Source organism: Dermacentor albipictus, chromosome 10 (assembly GCF_038994185.2).
Source record: "Dermacentor albipictus isolate Rhodes 1998 colony chromosome 10, USDA_Dalb.pri_finalv2, whole genome shotgun sequence".
NCBI lineage: Eukaryota > Metazoa > Arthropoda > Arachnida > Ixodida > Ixodidae > Dermacentor > Dermacentor albipictus.
The window spans coordinates 24,595,944-24,616,442 of NC_091830.1; the positions used below are offsets into that span (position 1 = coordinate 24,595,944).

At 46.6% G+C, this 20,499-nt stretch overlaps 1 protein-coding gene across 5 annotated transcripts in view; it reads right to left on the reverse strand.

Annotated features, from left to right (window-relative positions):
• The window catches only part of Prp39 (pre-mRNA processing factor 39), a 26,287-nt gene continuing 5,788 nt past the window's right edge, over window positions 1-20,499 (reverse strand). For all 5 annotated transcript variants that reach the window (XM_070527267.1, XM_070527266.1, XM_070527269.1 and 2 more), the window contains 13 exons: window positions 19,644-19,769; window positions 19,220-19,335; window positions 18,654-18,821; window positions 17,007-17,259; window positions 16,348-16,458; window positions 13,873-14,037; window positions 10,502-10,628; window positions 8,077-8,285; window positions 7,387-7,446; window positions 6,148-6,332; window positions 4,285-4,359; window positions 2,807-2,975; window positions 1-521 (listed from right to left, as the gene is read on the reverse strand). In XM_070527267.1, the coding sequence (XP_070383368.1) occupies window positions 459-521; window positions 2,807-2,975; window positions 4,285-4,359; window positions 6,148-6,332; window positions 7,387-7,446; window positions 8,077-8,285; window positions 10,502-10,628; window positions 13,873-14,037; window positions 16,348-16,458; window positions 17,007-17,259; window positions 18,654-18,821; window positions 19,220-19,335; window positions 19,644-19,769 (1,827 nt within the window). In that variant the 3' untranslated portion in view covers window positions 1-458. The remainder of the gene's footprint in view (window positions 522-2,806; window positions 2,976-4,284; window positions 4,360-6,147; window positions 6,333-7,386; window positions 7,447-8,076; window positions 8,286-10,501; window positions 10,629-13,872; window positions 14,038-16,347; window positions 16,459-17,006; window positions 17,260-18,653; window positions 18,822-19,219; window positions 19,336-19,643; window positions 19,770-20,499) is intronic.

Sequence of the window (20,499 nt, forward strand, 5' to 3'; positions counted from 1 at the left end):
TTTACACAAGATAGAACACTTTATTGTAAGACATGGCGACTTCCTCCCTTGTGTTCCTTTAATAGTTTACAGCTTGCGATAAACACGGGAAGCTCCAAGACACCAAAGAAATGAGAGAGGGAAAGGGGGGAGGGAGCTGTGACACGGTGGAGGTGCTCATCGCCAAAAAGGTGAAATGAAGAATATGAACACGTGACCGCCCGGCTGTTTTCTTGCCTTTTCCAACTTGTCCAAAGCAAGTCCGGCAACAAGACTGTTGCTGGCCTGACCCATCCACCAATGGAGGGCCGAGGCAAAAAGTCAGACGCAAAGGGCGGGGCCTGAAAGGGGGGGGGGGGGGGGGGCGGCAATGACCATGTGAAGACAACTAGGGGCGTAAGTGGGGCAATGTGTGCGGGATCTTATGTACAAGTAATGGCCGTTTCTTGCTGCGCAGCGACGCAGGCGCGCGCGCGTGGTCAATGCGTCGGGTAGTACGAACTTGCGGGGTAGGCATTCCACGCTTGCTGGTAGTTGTAGGCCTGCGAAAGGAGAGAGACACCAATGCCATGAGGTGTTGTTGCAAGTGTCGCATCAGATCACATCATCATCACATCAGAAGGGTCTTGTGTTCCACGAAGAATGTTTCTTTAATTCATTTATACGATACTGCAGGCCCAAATGGGGACCCGAGCAGGAGGGGCAGAACACAAATATTTACATATGCATGTATACATATACATACACACACGAAAAGGAAATACAAAAGCAATGCAACGTATGTAAATATCAGCAAAAAAAATGATAGCGACGACTAAATATGATTAAGAGAAGGCACACTGAAGGAATACAACTTGACAAACATTAGAGCAGTATCGCACGCATATATACCAGCACTTGCAACCACTATCACGAGAGGGGAAAAAAAGAAAGAGCAAGTACCAGCAGAAGTCGAACGAGCGACCATTGCAAAATACTGAAAATAGATGTTGCCACATTTCGCTTGCAAGGATTTCGGTCAAGGATCTTTGCAGTTAAAACGTACAATCCCAAGCAGAGTTCTTTAAACCCTTTGAAGGACAGTACGACATGTTGGTCCCACTTTTCACGGTAAACTCGCCGTGATGTAGCGGTGACATACAAGCAAGCAGCCTCTATGCAATGTACACAGATATAATTAAGTAAATATAAAAGGTTTCTCATTTATATTGGCATGTATTAAGTATATAGTCTGATAAAGAATCTTGGATATAACAAATTTCTACATCAGGTGTGACTATTTTAATGAGGAGTAACTGTATAATGACTAAGATTAAATGTTTTTCTATGGCTGTTACTGAACACCAGCTAAACTTAAAACTTGACCACTTCAACTTAAAATTGAATATTTACACTGTTTACTTCTTTATTACGTTTTCCTCCTCAGTTTTCCCTTTTGCAAGCCCTGTAGTCAAGTATGTTTTGCGCTGTTTCTGTGTCACACTAGAGTACAGACATAGGGAAAGGCCATGCCCATTTTCTGAAGCATGTTCACTGAAAAGACATTTATGACAGCTATTGCCCTTTTCGTTTTGGTGACATCAGGCATTGCAATTTGCCATCCCCGCTACTACCAAAAATCAAATATCTATTTATTAGCCCCAACAACACTACAGCACTTAAAGGTGGGCAACGAAGACATGTCTCACTTGATGGGAAATGGCCTAAGGCGAACAGTGGCATATAAGTGCCCCCCCCCCTCTTGCAGGATGTTTCCCAGCTTTCAGGTTTGACTTCTTGTGAACAATACCTGACCAAGAATGCACTCGCAATGCTTTAGACATTGCACCATCTTCTCACGTCTGTCAAATCATAAAAGCATGGATTGTATCTTGTTTAGACTACGCCTTTCAGAACCCCCTATCAAAAATAAAGCCATTACTGCACATAATCTTATTTGCTGTCTTCTAGCACTTACCGACTTACCGTATCTTTTTTCTGCATATAACCCGCACCCCCCATTACAACCGCCCAAGAAAAAAAAAAAAGCGTGAATAACTCGCGGACATAACTGCCATACAACAACGCTCGTATCTTTGCAAAAACAATCTCCATTCACAGATCCACGATTTGTCCATGTCACATCTTCAGCTAGTGGCTTTCTTCCCCCCTTGGTATATGCTGATAATCTTCAAGTCCTGCTGCACTGTAAAAGACGGCTGTTGGGCGCAGTTCATCGCAATCAAGAGTTCTTTTGTGAGAGCACTCTCGCCACGTACACTCTGCCAACCACTAAATGCAAAACAGCGACCGAAGAGAAGGAGAATGAGCGACCATAACGGAGAAAAGAAGGGAGGTTCCATACGCTGGGGTGGGGAGAGGGCGGGGTTCCCTTGGAGATAACGAAACATGTGGCGGAGAACCTAGCCTCGAGGTGTGGCTTCACGGCAGCTCAGTGTGTGCTGCTATGAAGCCACACCTCAAGGTGAAATTTGGATATAACCAGCAACCCTACTGTACTGTTAAATGTTCTGAATTTTCGTGCGAGTTATATGTGCGAAAATATGGTATCTCTTGCCATTTGTCATGTTGTGTCGTAACACTGTGTACGATATATATCACAGTTATGCAATGTTGCACTGTAAATATCCACTGCCTTATTTCATGCACCCTACACTCTAGCACTTACAATATTACAATAACTGTCAATCAAATGGGGTTCGAAGCTCTTCAAGTGAATATGTTCACTTTAATTATTGAGCCCTCACCTTCCCCAATGTTTCGTATACGGAACAAAGCTCCAATTTTATTTTGACTATTATTATTAAGAGATGAATTGTGCAAATACCTGTGGGTAGCCGGCCCACTGCTGTGCATAGTTGTACTGGGCCGTGGCATCGGCCGCTGCTGCGCTTGACGTGGCTGCGGCTATCGCTTGCGCTGCAGATGCGGCCGCTGCGTCGGCTCCGTTCAGCTCCGCCGTCTTCGGCTTCTTCTCTGGCGTCTCCTGGGGCTCTCTGACACGACAAATAAGCCAAGGCTTCGTTTGCAACGCTGCCTTGGGCACGTTTACCAATCCTTCCAAAGTAAAGCAACTTCGTTAAAACTTTCTGGTTCTGTGATTCCCGTAGGAACAGAGATGCCTTACAACAAATATCCAACATGCAGAACAACAAACGGCATAGCTAACGTCAGAAACTCCTCGAGTCTATTTGGTGCCAGAAATAAACGTAAAGCGTATGTGCGACACCTTCGGAGCATCCTGCCTTAGGCATATCACTTGCCTTGGGTGGCACAAAAACTGTCGTATTTTGTGGCCACACTCCACAGCACTATGACAGCAAATTAAGCAGTTCGAAGAACCATACACTGCCTCCAGTCCCTATTCATGAGAAAAGCCTTTGATATGTTGCCATTCTCATTCAGATGCACGAAATTTACATTCATCACTTCGGTGACTAATTTAATCACACAAAAGAAGGCTGGGGAAAAAAGAATTTTAATGGAGTACAGTCATACCTATATAATCTCGATGAGATGAAATCCACGATGTAACTAACTATTTGAACTTCCCGACCTTGGTTCCATTGAAAACCACATATTTCTGCTCGTAATTTCACGAAGTAATTTTAAACAGTTTCGATTTAACAAAGTTTTTGGCCATTTCAAGCATGTACTTGGACCCATACAGGCAGGTTAATTTAGCAAAGAACCTGTCTGCCGAGGCAGCGGTTACTTACGTGCGTACTTCCGCATTGAAAGTTTGACTCTTGTAGTAGACGTTCTGCTCCACCCTGAGCGGTGTGTCGCTTTGACCACTCATGAACGCAAAAAAAAAGAAAAAGGCACCGAAGGGCACTAGCATCGGGAAAAGGCAAGGTTACAAAATCGCGGCCATACTGCCTTGCACCAGCAGGGTTAGCAGCAAAAAGGTGCTCCTTTCGTCTTCTGCAGCGTCAACCGAATAACCTCTCTTTTCCGACATCACAATATGCTGTAACGGATGTATTTCCATGTCGGATGCAACTTCAATACAATGACGTTCAACTGCATATTAAATGCGAAAATTCGGGGACATGTTATCAACCTTCAGCAGCTACACACACCGTGACAACTAGCAGCATCATGCAATTTCTGGCACCTCCTCGCTGGTTTAGGTCAGTCTCGGCCTCGTGCAACATGGTGCGGCGGAGCAAGGGTGTTGCGTGAAGTAACCAAGAAGGTTTTTGCACGCAGGGCCATTTGCAAGTAAAAAATAATAATAAAAAAAGATATTGAGTGGCTGCACAGTGTGTTCCACGGCATGAATGAAAAGTGCCAACTCACTCCGCTGGCCTCTTTTTCTGTGCCAGCTCCTGCGCCTTGGCCAGCTTGGAGTACTCGTCAAAGGCTTCTTGAACCCTAGAGACAAGAAACGAAAAGGGCTATTTAAAGGGACACTAAAGCGAAAAAATAAATTAGTATGGATGAATAAAGCATTGTTTTGAGAACCCTGCAGGCAGTCATTTCAAAATAATAGTTTGATTACTAGATGAGAAAATGAAGGTCGAAGTATCAGTATTTTAATTTAGCGCTGAAACCCCGACGCCGGTACGTCAGTGTGACATCAGGGATTCCAAAGTATGTTTTCACATTTGGGCCTCGTTGCCTGAGTAAAGGTTCCCGAAACTTGCTATGTTTAATATCTGGTTCCTTTGGAACACAATGTAGTCAATCTGTACCGCTGATAAGTAAGTAGGCCCTAGAAGATGCCATCAAAATCCATAACGTCACAGTGACCGTGTGCGGGAACTTTAAAGAGGCGTCGCCACCAGTATTTCGTTCTTGCACTTTTTTCTGGCTTGCCAAGCGTCTTATTGTAGTAAGAGCGGTGTTTTTAGTGTTGTAGAAAGGTAATTTACTGATGCAGAAGAAATCATTTTTCTCATTAGTGCCCCTTTAATAAATGTTGAGCGCCAACACCCAGAGCCAGCCACCACAACTTTCATTTACCATACCCCCGAATGCATGTAACCCGTAACCCAGCCCCAGCTCCCCCCCCCCCCCCAAGCCAACAACCCTCACAAAAGGTATTAAAATGTCTATGCACGGTGGGTGTCCCAACCTAACGTCGACAAGGATGAAAAAACTACAGCGGGCTTCGCAAGAACGGGATCCACTGTATAATGATGGGCATCATTCTTGATAATCATGAGTCATCTCACACGAATAAGTACTGCGGCAATTACCAAATCAACAAGGTAGCAATGCAAAAGCTGTGGAAGATGTCAAGAAATTATCAATAACAGCGTTCTATACAACCTATGTGTTGCGTGGTCCTTTATCCCAATAAGAAAAAAAAAGGGGGGGGGGAAGCCCACAAAATCTAAAAATAAAATGACATCAACTGCAGTGCTCTCAAATGTAAACTTTGTCAAATACAGGCGTACATTATCGCAATGGGAAGGCGTGACCACACTCTTTCCTCAACATGCCAGCAGCTGTCGGCACGTCTTCGGTCTTTATCAAATGCAACGCCCTGGCTTCAAACATGCAGAATATGCATGTCATACTAAATGACGAGATTTACGTTAGAGACCTTTGCTCTCGCTGGCAAGCGGTCACATAATACCGTTAAAATGTTACAGGTTATTTTCTTTGTTGCAAAAAAAGAAAAAGGACCGTGCAAGACCTAGGTGACTCATTTCTCATTATCCTCAACAAATTATGCATAGACACTTTTTGGTTATGGTTGTTATGCACACTCCCGATGTACTTGCTGTTGTGCCAAAAACAAGTCGGAACTCTTTGCACCAGTGCATTTAAGTAAGAGTTTAGATTCATTTTACAAGCCGCTTTATGAACTCACTGTTAGCTACCAACATACAATTGGCACAGGTGTCCTAGAGATAATTAAACAGTTAATTAGCAAATTTTAATCAGGCTCCCAAATGGTCCTAAAAGTTTATTTTGTCTGTCCTTGTTGCGAATCTTGTTCTGCAGAAAGTATCACTGATTCTCGAATGAACATCTTAAAATTATCGAAGACAGTCACAGCTGAAACACACATTATTAAACACTACCGCTATACAGGACCTGACACAACAGTTCCAGATGCATTCAAGACAACTGTGTCATAATCCTGGCAGACACTATCATGCTAATAGCACAACCACATAGCACAGAGCAGCACCCCCAATAGCAACTTACTTCGTCACATCACTGCCAAAGTCCTCAAGGAACTCTAGCTTTCTCTGGAGGAAGACCAGCTTGTCGGCGGCTGGCAACTGGGAGTTGCCGATGGCCAGGTCGAAGGCCTCCAGCACCAGGGCCTCGTCGGGCGGGCACTGCTGGTATCCCAGGTCGGCCAGTTGCATGTAGAGTCGAGTGTTTGTCTGCCGTTGCAGTGCGTCGACACAGATGGAGACGGCACGACCACCGCGGCAGGAAGCAGGCCGAGAACGACGGCAGAACACCGAGTCGTCAACGGCCACCGGGATGCAGCACCACCACGGCATTATACGGGTTGGTCCGGCATTATACGGGCCGGTGAAACACCGGTTTACCAGCGGCCACGCGGAGGTGGTGCCGCAGTGGAGTGGAGGCAAAGAGGAAGGGGAAAGAGGGGGGCGGGAGAGAGAGAGAACAAAGCGCGAGCAGTTAGGCGAGCGACGGCGACGCCTGCAGCACGAGAGCGCCGAGTGGCGTTCGATTTCATTTTTTTACTCACTCCTCTGCCCCCAGCTTCCGCTTCACACCCCCAGAGTTGGTCGCAGCTGTGGTTGCAGAAGGCGTGTGAGCGCGCGTGTTGTATTGTGGGGCAGAGGGGAGAGAAAAGCACCACCCTACCTGTGAAAGCCTAGCACTAGCACTCCCGAATCGGTGGCCATCCACCCCTCCCTCGGGCGGGCATGCAACATTGTGCCTTCAAGTTTCCAGGTCTAACGAGGCTAAGCAGTAACGACGGTGTCACTCTAGTGGTCTGCAGAATGCATAACAACACATGGCTAGGTCTAGCGCAAGGTGTTATCCACATTCTTTCATATTCCAACCCCAGGCCTTTCTTTCACTCTCCAAGGCCTATGCAGAAAAACATAAGCATCACTTCTCCTTAGCCATCACAAGCCCAGGCACACCTAGCACTGTTAACATCTCTAGGGTTTCAGGGACTGCTTTCCGTGCCACTTTTCATTAGACCTTACAGGGCAATCAAGCCTCTTTTCTACTTTTCTTCTTGAAGATTTCTCATCAGACAGGCTGCTACTGCTCAAAACAGTCAACAGGGCTCATAATTGTAACGCCAGTTGCAGGGTTGACGAGGGAAGGCGGTCTTCGATGACTGAAACCACTGTGGTTGCGGACAAAGAAAGAATAAAGGAAGGAAAAAAAAAAAGCAGAACTGTTGTCAGCATCTTCCCGAGCGAGAAAAACCGACGCCAACCGACTCACCGGCTCCCGGTCAAGGGCCTCCTTCAGCACTTCCTTGGCGTTTTCCAACTTGTTCTGAACCTGGTGGAAGACAAAAATGAAGGAGAGTCGGTTACGAACCAACGCCGCAATCTGTGAAGGTTTCAAGAAACAGCCTTTCCACTGTAAATCTTGGGCCCATACGCTGCTACGCGCCGGCCAGACGTGTGCTTTGCCCATTGTAACGATCCACACGTGTCGGACAATTCAGTCCCAATTTTGACATCTTGCGGACACGTTGCAGACATATAGTACAGGTAAACCTGCCGTATCTTCAAGCTCAACGAGATTTATACTGGCAGGAAGATGCCAGAAACGGTACACTGTAAGCGTACCAATGTGCAATCGTCTCCAAAACGTGGGGGGTCGAGAATAGAGGTGCGAATTTCAGCGGCAATAGGCCGAAGTCGAAGGGCTGCACGACAACGTCTGGAATGCCCGAGCAGTCGTGAAGGCCCAACCTAGAGCACTTGAGTTACCTGAAGTCACGACATAGACGGAGATCGCACCAAGTGTCTCTTTTCTGTCTCCAACACAGCGAGGGCCCTTCACACATTGACAACCCCACATCAGCAAGGAAAAAAAAAAAAAAGGACTATCGTCCCAAAGTCCAAGACAAAAGAGCCATGCAAAAGTGCAACCCCTGCTGCATCGGGGCAGCCCTCGGCTCACCTTGCACAGGAAGCGGGCCAGCTTGCCGGCAAAGTGGCTCTTCAGTGAAGCGGTCTCCGCCTGCGAGATGCACTTGCGGTACAGCTCCTCCACCTTCTCGGGGCAGCCTCTCCGCCGCTCAACGTTGATCCGGCGGAGCGTCGGCTCCAGGAGGTCGGGGATGCGCGACTCCATCTCCGCCAGGATGGCCGATGCCTCCTCGAAGCGGCCTGAGAAAGCGTGTTCCAATTCAGCGCGTCCCCCTTCCTCTGACAATTGCAGACTTGTACAAATGCTCTGCTTCATGTTTAGCAAGCAAGTCTGCAGAAGCCGACATGTAAGTAGAGCGGTCATAGAAGCCTCGCTACGTGTGTTTTGCAGTCCGGTTGCCATTGATCCGCGAAGCTTTCTAAGGAATACACTAGACTTTCATTAATGCAACTCTGCTTAATTTGATTTTTCGCTCAATTCGATCTCAGTTGAAGGTCCTGGCTGGTGCCAATGCCTTTCTGTGGGCCCAAACATTTCTTAATTTGATCCTAAAGTTGACCTCCACTGGTAATTTGAACTTCATTGGTCGGCATGTATGTGCTTGACTTCTTTAGTGGCAGCATCTGTCTCCACACAGCTTATGTGACAGTGAATGCAGTGAACACATATCATTTCCCATTGAGAAGCATATTTTCAGCCTGCCCTACGAAAATTTTCTAGCGATGACCGTAGCTCACAACGTCCGATTACGGTATTTACTCAATCCGAACATGCGCATTTTTTTCCTTCTTTCTTTTCTTTTTTTTTTTCAGGATAGTTGGGCCCAAAATTGCCTGTGTGGTGCCCATCAGCCGAGATACCAAAACTGACTTCGCCACATTTGTATACTTTACTGCATAACACGGATGTATTGCGGTGAAGCGGAGTAAAAACTGAGGCGAAGCTGGCTTTAGGGAAACCGGCCGCTATCGTGCACGTGGGGCAAACATTGCATTTCTACTTTGTTTCGGAGCCCTAATGCTATTTCTACATTAGGTTTATACTTTGGCCACATAGAAACAGGGAGCAAGTTTGATTTCGGGGCATATTAGAACAATTCAAATATTGCCAAATGAATCAGCGGAACGTTTTGAGTTTTTTCTGCATGTTTAAATCGACCTGCCAGATAATTTTATCAGTTTTCTCAGACCCGTCAGGTTTGAATTAACAGAAGTCGTCTGTGACTACTTTACGACAAACTAAGTGTTACTTGTGCACCTGTGTTCATATTTGATGCGCTACCTTTCAGCTGCGACTGTAAGCTCAGTCTCTGGCCTTTCTAAAAGCTTTGTCTGCTATGTATTAAATGTAACAGCTGCAAGCATGCATAAACGCTGTTGTGGACACACCTCCGGAGCTAATGGGTGCGAGGTCCATTTCAGTAATGCCAGTAGTGGTAATGCAAGCAGACAAACCAGCAGACCAAGACCGATTCGTGGACTTGCCCTCCCAAAACTGACACCATAGAGGTATGAAGGATGCCGTACTGGACGGCTGAGGATTACTTTGAGCACCTAGTGCATTACAGTGTGGCTAAATCTCACAAGTAAGCATGCATTTTGCAGTTTTAACCCCTTGATTCTTGCCAAAACTAAACGCCTGTGAACTTGTGAAGAGCACACTGCTGCAAGCAATACATAGTATGCACGTGACGTCACATTCCCATGCTGCCGTCTGCTTCCGCCATCTTGGGGTACCTTATCAACAGGTGCATGCATAGGCCTATAGGTTCCCCAAGGTGGCGCTGCTGTAAACCAGAAGTCGCGGAGTATCGTTGAATGATGTACGTGCATACTATGTATAAGACACCCTTAGCGGACCAACGGAGACCAAGTCGGCTGCCGCAATGGTAACCGCGGTACAGCTGGCGTCAAAAACTTGAGTGTGGCAAATGAAGCCAAGAGCCAATCATTACCTAAGCCTGAAAAACGCAGATTGGATTTCAGGTTTGGTACCTGTTCTAGCGTATGCAACCAACTGTGCCGTTACAGTCGTTACAAGGTGGGAAACTGGACCAAAATTTCACTTTTTAACATTTTTTCCAGAACTTGCATTCCGCAATCCTCTAATGCCAACTGTCCATCTGTACTTAAGTTTTCATTCCCAGGTATCGCAGCCTTTGCTCAGGCGAACGATTAGGCAGAAGGCGCAACTTCTAAATGGCATGATTGCGGCGTCAATTTACACTGGAAGCTGCAGTTACGTGAAATAATGCTCGGTGACTTCTTGCAATGCTGGCAATTGTGGTGGTGCAGGATGCACCAATAAATAATTGTTGATGCAACTCAGCAAATCAACTCTAAAGATGTTTTTTATTCTGGCATGGACCGATAGCGCACGAAACCACAAATTTATTGTGGTTGCAAGCTCACTGTTGCCACGGCACTTTCGAAATACTGATAAAGCCCGTTCTTACCATGCTTCTCCTCGTAGGTAGCCCAGGCTAGGCTGATGCTTGGCTTGCGCACCAGATGCGTTGTGCAAGCCCGCCGGAAGACATCGTTCACCTTCTCCGGTTCTGCTGTGTCCAGGTACTTTATGTACTGCAACAGACAAGAACGAGTGAATGATCAATGGGTTTTCTTGGCGCAAAGGCCAGTTTTGGCCACAGGGTACCAGGCATGGTAACAATGAGCTGACAGTGCTATGCGAAGTGTGAATGAAACGTGGCGGTAAAGAGGCCCAAAATAACTTTTTTTTAATGACCGTCGAAATTTGTTTCCTCCGGCTTATCCAATAATTGAGATGTTTTTTGCAACCCCGTCCGTGTCTAAAAATATCAGTCGGCGACTGTATTAGGTTTCCAAACGTGAACTGAAGAGCCAAAGAGACAACGCACTTTCTTTTGATGCGGACTGCTTGCCACTGACAAGCTGCCAGAGCACAAGGCTTCTCTTCGCCTAGGCAACTAGCATGCCTGCTGAGTCAACACACTGCCGCCATCGCATTTTTTCTTTTCTTTCCTCCGTTTCTTGTTTGCTTGTTCGTTCCACGTCTCCTCCTTCACATCACCCTCATCACCTTCCCCGCGGCTAGCTTGCTGCCTCGCTTGTCTGCGGGATTTTCTGGCAACCACATTATGGAGTTCTAGCGTGTCAAGTATTCGGGTAAACGCAAGCAGACTGGGCGTTTTACTAGGTGTACAGAGGCGCAAACGTGAAGAGTCTGCACGTTGCAGCCACTTGGTGGTGCGAGGCTCCACCAGACAAACACAGAGTAACCACTATTTCTACTTTTCCACTGATGTATAATACTGATGGTTACTGCAATATTAGGCGTTTCTCTGTTTGATCTCTACGGCACCAGGAGGCTGCACCGTGCAGGCAGTTCACGTTTGCGCATCCACTAGATAGAAGGAGTAAAAAAAGTATTATATGCGGTCCTGCACTATAAGTGGTTACATTATGAGTGATCTGAGCTACAGTAAAACCTCGTTAAACCGTACCCGCTTAAACAGTAGTTTCGTTTTAAAAGTAGTAAAGTCAAATCCCCGACTCAGCGGCCATTGAACATAATGTGTTTTGTATCCGCATAAACCGTACCACCGTATTGCGTACGCATCGGTTAAAACGTAGCGTTTCAACTTTTCGTCGCGCAAGAACGGCGGTGCGCCGTCTCCATCGGGCGGCCCGGCAGAACAACAAGCCTCAGAGATCGGAACAACAGCCTCCAAGCGCCCTGTGCGTTTGCTTGAGAAGCCACATCAACATCAACATCATTTCGACGCCGTGCCAGAGAGCATAATGGCGTCGTCCAAACGACGACTCGCGTTGTTCCGAAGCTCGGATAAAGAAGACGCCGGGTGCTCAGCACAGAAAAATTAGACATCGTCCGTGCTATCGAACGTGACACGAAGAAGTCGGCGCTGGCACGCAACAGGGATCTGCTGTTGACTACAATGTGTGGCATTTGGAATGCGAAGAAGTTGCGCGGGAGCGCTGCTGCGACCGCGAAGACATGTCGGCTACGAGGTTCGACTTTTCGCCATCGTTGCCTGTGTTGTTGCCGAAGTGTCGACTAGCGACAGTGATAAGGAAGACACGAAAAGCGACAGCACGGGCGATTCAGGCCCGACAGTGGCATAAGCTGCGCGTTACGTCAGCCTCGTGAATGCAATCGTCGCGACGAGAGCAGGGGCTCGATAATGTAACTCTATTCCAAGTGAAAAGTATTCCAAACTCCGGCAGCCGGCAATGAAAAAGGCGCCCCCGGGACTTCTGTAGCACTACTGCGCACGTGCACGGAGAATACGTAACGCGAACGAGGAATCTGCCATGCGAGTGTTTGCCGAGAAGAGGGGGCTGGCTGAAAAGCTGGCACGCAGCTTCAGCAAGTTTGAGGCCGCTGTAGTCGTCGTGCTAGGCCGCCGCGGCATCAAGCGAAAATAACATTTTTGTATCGCGAAGTGAATAAATACTGAATGTTTTTTTTCCCCTTTCATCGCACTCTCTCTGGGTTCCGTTTTCGACCGGTAAGTGGGCGATCTCATGCTATTCGGTTTAACAGTACTACCGTTTAGTACGTACTTTTTCCGAGCTCCGGCCAACTACGGTTTAACGAGGTTTCACTGTACCGTATTTACTTGAATCTAGGCCAGCCCCGAATCACAGCCAAACCCTGAATGTCTGAAGCCACAGAATATAAAAAAACTTACCTGAACGTAGGGCGAACAAAAAAGTGAGGACAGCATTCGCAAAATGAAAACAGCAGTTATTTAATACGAACATGCCGGGCTCACTCTAAACTATCATTGCTGCTAGCCTCGTCACTATAGCTCAGACCACGCGCTTATTTTTCCTATCGCTGTCATCTCCTCATTGCGGCACAGGCAAAAAGCGTCCCCCCATTGACCCCTCCTACGACGGGACGTTTTTCTCATCGATGCCGAAGTCCTGCCCGGCTTTAACGTTTGATGATGCCTCTAAGGCTAGCACCAGTTTTAGTTTGAAAGCGGCACTACAGTGGCATTGCCTGTTCGGTGCCATTACGATAACGTCACCCTATGGGCCACGACATACACCAATACGACACAGGTCAAAATAGCGACATCGCTCGTGCGCTTCAGCTGGCTACTGGCGTGGCTAATAGCGGCTGCGATACTGACATTTCTAGATGGCGCTAGCTATGCGCCAAATTTATAACTTTCAATTACAAATTGGCGTGTTTTAAAGATCCTCGAATCTAAGCTGACGCTAGAGTTTAGTATACAATTATCTGAAAAAATAAAACAACAAGAAAACTGTTGGCCTAGATTCAAATAAATACACTATATTACTTAAAAAAAAAAAGACAAGGTGTTTACTTGACAGTGTTATGCTACAATTAAAATACTGACTTTTCTTAGCCCCACATTGCAGATTTCCAGAGCTGATTTCGTAATTATAACCTGAGCACACCGTGACTCACCGCTGTGGCTTACTGTTACGGCGTTGCACTGCTAAGCTCGACCTCACGAGTTCGATACCAGCAGCGGCAGCCGCCATTTCGATGGGGGTGCAATGCAAAGATGCTCGTGTACTTAAGATTTAGGTGTACAATAAAAAAAAAAATTTTAAAAGAACAGGTGGTCAAAATTATTGCAGAGACCCCCACCACTACGGTGTGCCTCAAAATCAAATCATGGTTTCGGGATCTAAAACCCCAGAATTTTTTTTTTAGTACACCATGATGGAAGACTATCAAAGATGGGGGAAAAAAAAAAAAAAGGTGGAAAAGACAAATGCTCGATGCGCAAAACTCGTTCTTCCATGGGAAAATAAATAACAAAAATAAAGAGCTGCCGCTAACCTTCATCCACATGTCTTCGTACAGGGCACAGGCGATGAGGCACCGCTCGTAGAGTATCACAGTCCGCGGGTGGTTGCCGTTCTGGGTCTCGAAGTCGAGGTACTCGCGCCAGTTCTTCAGCTGCAGCCGCTCAAGGGGCTTCACATGGAAGTAAGGCCGCTTGATCTGCATGAGAAGAGATTGAGGAAACACCAATGAATTGTTAATAACTGAAAGGCAGCTAAATTTTTGACCCTGCCTGTATAGGTTTGTCAATAGCCTTCCGATTCAGAATTTTTACAAGTTCATACAGGTTGCCCTGCGGCATATGCGCGTATGGCCGGCTTTTACCGATTCGACCTCGACAGGACTGATGAAATTGATCAAGTTACAGTCGAACATCATTAATATATTCCCGTTACGTATGTTTTCCCGGCATTAATGTCAGCGATCGAGAACACAAAAAACAACCCGATAGCGTTACACTCATCTTTTACTAGTCCACGTGTTCCTGGAAAACACGATTTTTTGGCACCAATGTACGTTGTCAAATTGCAATCGTATGATGCGTTTTCCGACCGCTAGATCTCATGTAAAGGAAATGCACGAGGCGTGTGCAATAGAGAACAGTGAATAGTTGCCCGCTGTGGCAGCTTCACCACAATACTCGCCCGCCCGTCTCGCATGAAAACGCAGGCGTGCACTTAGTTTCTCATTTCGGTACCAGCAAATTTTCTCTGGGGTCGTCGCACGTGGCATTCACAGCTATCGCCGCCAATCTCGTTGTGATATGCAACTTCAACGATCTGTTTTACACTGCACGGTGCCGTCGGAAACGTAGCGAACATTTTTAATAGGCGATAACTAAAACCCGCTGCCGTTCCTTGCTGCAGACTGCGATCGTATATGTCTTCCAGCCACTAGATCTCATACAAACAAGAAAAGGCGCGAGGCGGGCGCGATCAAAAACAGCATATAGCCCCCCATCTTGCGTGAAAATGACGGTGCGCACAGTTTCTTATTCCGGTACCAGCAAATCTCTGCCGCGGTCATCACAGGCCGCATTCATAGCTATCGCCGTTAAACATATTGTGATTTAGCATCTTCACCTATCTGCTTTACAATGAGTGATGCTCAGTGCCATTGGTAGCATACTGCACGCTTTTAGTAGGCGATAATCCAAATGCAATGCCCTTCCCTGCTGCAGGCGACGCAATGTGGCCATCATGTTTCGCTTCGGTTTTTCGTCGCCCTCTTAAAACACCATGCAATGGGAAAACAAACCGCGTCTCGGGCTGCCAGAGCATTACAAACTTGACGTGTGTCTATGTCTCGTGCCACAAAAATATGCACATTTCGCATTACGCAGATATCAACAACAGTTGAGTCTGTCAAAGTATTTTAGTTACTTCGGACCGTGTGTTTTCCAGGTTAGCACGTTTTTTCTCGTGTTCTTTGTAAACGTATGAACGACCTTATACTGCATCTGGGCTTAACTTTAAAGAGAAGGGAGACAAATGAACATACAAACATACTGCTGCTTTATTTGGCAGTACTCGCCCAGTTCTTGAGCGTCTTCGAATCTTAACGCACACCTAAGTTTTCATAACTAGAATATGTGAAAATACTGCGTACCCCAACCTGACACAAATCCAATTTCATAACGAGACGAGAAGTAGCATGTTTCCAATTTTCACAATAAGAAAAAGATATTGTTTTAAATCCAGCAGAATTTACCTTCACAAACTTAACAAGCACCATCACCACTATCGGAAAGCTCCTACCACTGTCACTGGACCACAACACGCCCGTGGGGTTCATTTTTGTTTGACATAGGTAGGCCTTTTCGCCGTTTGCAAACATTGGCCCTGGATGGCTTGCAACTTTGCCTTTTGAAATAGCCCACTAAATTTAGCGGGCAAAAAAACTCAACGGCAAGTAGCAGAAGTGAGGTAAAACAGAAGCCCACTGATATTAAACTCTTCCCCTCTGTACGTAGTCACAACATAACAAATTTGCCACAAGTTATATGAAAAATTGTAAACATTAGTCTTGAGGCATTGTGCTTCTCTTCTTTATCCAAAAACATAAAAATAGACTTCCCGTTCATCGAAACAACCTAAAACACTCTTTTTGTTTTTATACAGTAGACGAATGAATCACGTAAATGGTTGTTTCTTAGGGCCACAGATTGCTGCTGTTATCGCGCGTGCGAAATAGTCTATTCCGACTTCTCGAACAACTGTGCAAATATCTCGAATGTGATGGTGGTCCTTGCCTAGGCTATCTGCTCCACCATTTTCTTCTGCACCATGGAAGACTGAAAACAAGCGACGTAGTTCTGTTCTCGCTAGCTTAGCATGTTAACTGACATCTTTAGCACAAGTTGTGACCCGTTTTTTCATTAGTGCAGAAAAATGTATTGAAAATATGCGCTTTGTTAGTATCAAACACTTGCAAGGGTCCTGGTTACAATGATAAAAATAGCAAGCTCACTCCTTCTTCGAAGGCCCACCGTCGACCCACTTCTGCCTCGTTCGCCTTGAACAGTTCTCGTCGTTTCTCAACCACCTTGTCTCGGATGTACTTAGCCTCATTGTCGTTCTTCTGCAAAACAGAAAACCATTCCACACATGTTGAGACAGGTGTCTGAGGTACTCACAAAAGCATACGCATGTGTTGTTTCCATGAAACTCCAGTATACTCATGCCAGCATTGGTCCTACAAGTCCTACATAGGCCCTACATTGGTGCTACCCCATCATAGGATCAAAACACCAAACAAAGTAGGATAATCACGAATGTCGAATCTAGAGCCAGAATTAGCTCCTATTTGTTCTTGACAAAGGCAGGAACAAGCAACCTGGGCTAACACTGGCTTACACTGGTGCTACTCTGGTGCTACACTGGTGCTACTCATGTCTTAGCTTGATTCCAGTACACTCACGCCAGTGTTATGTAGTGTATTAACCCATTTTCAAACCAGGCCCAATTTCAAAACCAAAATGCCAAAAGCTGAAGAGGGAAGAGCCATACACCAGCACTAAGTTGGACAAATGCTGGCACTAAGCTGAACAATTTCTAGAATTAACGCCGGCAAATCCAAAGCAAAGAAAATGGCCAGTGAATGTACCAGCCCCAATTCTCAGCACCCACCAGCGCTTTGGTGTCTTCCTTCGTGGCGTCCTCAACACCTGGGGGCGGAGCATCGTCCACGCCCGGCGGAGGGGCATCCCCGTCGTCCTCATCGATCTCCATCTGCGCGGTGCCCGCCTCGTCGCCGGACTGGCCAGGCGGCCCCACGGGCGTGGCTTTGCGCATGGACTCCATGTACTGCTGCCTCAGCTGCAGGAACTCATCTGTGGACAGTATGTCCTTGGGCAAGTGGGTTTTCACATGCTCCTGGAACCTGCGCAGCGACATTATTGTCTGAAAAACATCTCGTGGGCTATCACAGTCTGCACGGGCAGCTCCACATCAAGCTACCTTTGTTGCCAAGGCGGGCCCGAACGATTACTGCGAGAGCCAGCACACCCACACGACCGAATGCCCTAAGTGTTTAAATGGACAGGTGAGTGTAACACTCAGTGTCAACAACGTTAACACGAGCACCATCTCAATGCCACGACTACATGCCAATGAAGATGAACACTTCGCTGTGCCAAGCAATGCCAACAATCTCTCCCTCTAAGGTGCCAGAGTTGCCCGCGTAATGTGCGTTCTGTGACACGTCCCCAGAAGTTGCTTCACTCACACTGTTCTGTCAACGCCCTGATGAATGACGCATGCGAAAGACATGTTTCAACGCTTGAGAGAAAGTCTTCAATATATTGTGATGTGGCAACATATGATGAAATAAACATTGGCAACAGACTGTCCCATGTTGGCGACTTGTTGCTCTGCCATGTTCTCAAGTGACACATTGGCAGTGAATATAACTGCCTGTGAGAATGTGATCACATATAAATAACTCATTATACTTTGTTGTATTCTGTGCAAGCATTATTTGTTTATGTGCTCATCGTAGTCTACATCACGGTGCTCTGTGTGTTTGTGACTTTGTTTACAAACTCATTGTGGTGTGACTAGCATTTGCCCTTTATATATGTTCGTGGGTGTATAGGACTGTATGCTGTGAATTTTTGGCCCTATGATGTGGTTTCTTTTCTCACTACATGTATTTTTTATACTGTTGTTTCTGCTATGCGAAAAAGAGTAGCTGTCACCATTATAAGGCAACTACATCTCTCTTCTATATTCATAAAAAAAAAAACCATTAGCTCGTGCAACTCCATGACCAGCTCGGCAGAACTTACAGAAGCCAGCGACCACAACAGGAAGAATGTGAAGCAATCATGGCCTCATTTGAATGGGAACTGCAGCATGCAAGACCGCTTAAAACATAAATTATTTTGATCACACCATGGTGGGACATCGGAAACTTGTTTAAATTATTTAAAAGTTCAAATTAAAGAAGGTGCTTGACCAACACTGGCCTCCTTCTTGAACTTCTCAACACGGTCAAGTTCACCAATGCAAATGACAACAAGGCTTATTATTCCAAACAAACTCAAGGGCTATGACATGTGCCTAGCAGAGAGCTACAAATTCATTTTGGCTCCCAAGGGTTCGCCATGGAAAAGATGTATGAACAGACAGACAGTGCAAGAAAAGTGCCAACTCTTCACATGGGACAGAACAGAAGGAAGCAACAAAACGTTTTGACTAATTTGTTGATAGAGCTCTGCCAGTTCCTTCTGTTCGTAACTCGCGAGTGCCCAGCTAGAGTGCGAAGCTGCTCACTTTTCGAAGTGGTGTCCGTAGAGCTGGGTGGGCACCTGGAGTACCCGCTCGTAGATGGCGGTGACCTCCTTGAGGTTCTTGTTCTCCAGCTCCCACGTGACAAACATGTCCCAGAGACGGTCCGAACGGAAGTCCTGGCCCGACGACTCGATGGCACGCTCGAACAGGCTGCGGATGGGGGGTGCAAACGTGGCCCACGTCTCACACATACGGCAACAAACTTCACGCTGGCAATGCCAGCCCTGCGCACACTAGTCGCGACTCCGTGTTCCATAAAAACATTTTGCATTCCAGTAGGCATACATTAGAGCATCTCTGCGCACATCACCCGTGCCAAAACGTCCTAGAAGTTCAACTGTTAAGCAAATTGTCTCTTGGCTCTTCTCTCAAACATAATTCATGTCCTCCTATGTTCCTTCCTAAACACACCTCAGAATTATTTTAAAAGATCCTGTCACTACGAGTGGCACACACACGAAACGTGTGTGCAGCAATGCGGGTTCGTACAGTAACATCAGCGTGGTCATGCAAAATGCAATAAATGGCCAGATCTCGTCGCTGCTCACTTTTTAACCTTGGTGTAGTAGTTTTCTTCGTCCTTGAAGTGTAACTTGACGAAGTTGATGTAGTGAATCCACAGGTCGACACTCAGCGGGATGGCGGCAACTCCTCGTTCGAACGTCTGGAAAGGGTGCAACGGTGACGTAGGTCAAGCTTACCAAAGTCGCACAGTCCGTCGCAGGGCATAAATTCGCTGACCACGCAATTTCTGCAGTACCTACCCAGAAGTCTGTCTAATGTAGCCACTTACGTGAAGAACAGAACACAAATCTGTTGCGCGTATATCTCATGTTAGACACAAATGTGTGAGAAGCGATTCTCTCGCCAAGACCAGTACAAGTACTGAACAGCGGCCTGCAATGAGGACGCAACACGAAAATGTGGCCAGCTGGCCAAGATTTGACGTGCGACAGTGAAATGAGTCCCCACCTCTTCAGCTTTTTCGATGGAGCATAGCTTCTTCTCCATGTCGGCGTACTTCTTCCAGTAGCCATAGCAGTAGGGGTAGTAGGAGAAGAACTTGTCAAAGGCCTCCCGTGCTGCTGTCAGGTTGTTCTGCAGCACACGGAGACAGCAACACAGGGTTCACTGGGCTGTTTCATAGAAGCATGTGTACTTGTGACCATTTGCGCAAATGCAGCAAGGAGGCTACTACCCTCTACACTGATGCTCTCTGGGAAGCTGGTAATTAAGCACTCCGCATGGCTAACTAAAATTTAGTAGCTGCGGAAGTAAAAGCACTCCTGCAGCAGCAGCAGCAATACCTTCTTCTGTTCCAAAACAGGAACTTAGTTTTAAAAGAGTAGCAAGTCATTAGTAACATCCTACAATTGAGAAGCTTTTAGAGGAGCATTTCACAAGGGAACAGCAAGGTCTATGTTATAACACTACGCTGCCTTCTCGAAAAAAAAAAGTAGGTTTTTCTGCAGCATCATTGGCGCCATCTATAAAGACTAGCAGTGCTGAATAATGTTGAATTCCAATGGCCGAGTCGGAGCAAATTTTTCTGCTCGTTTCGGAGCAAGTTTGTTCCAAAGGCAGAGTGAGGGCGGGAGTAAGGTGTTCCAATGAGAGAGTCGGAGGGGATTCAGAGCGGGAGTCAGTCGATGGAGCAGAAAAAGATGCTCTGCCAAAATCAGCGGAGTGGACCGGAACTCTGCGTGACGTATTTCCTTTACCACGTTTGTCTGCTAGGAGGCGCCACCGGTCACGACTCGCGAGGAAGCAAAATCTGCTGCACGCTTGGCGAGATATCCATTCCGCATTTTTAAAAAAACAACAGGTG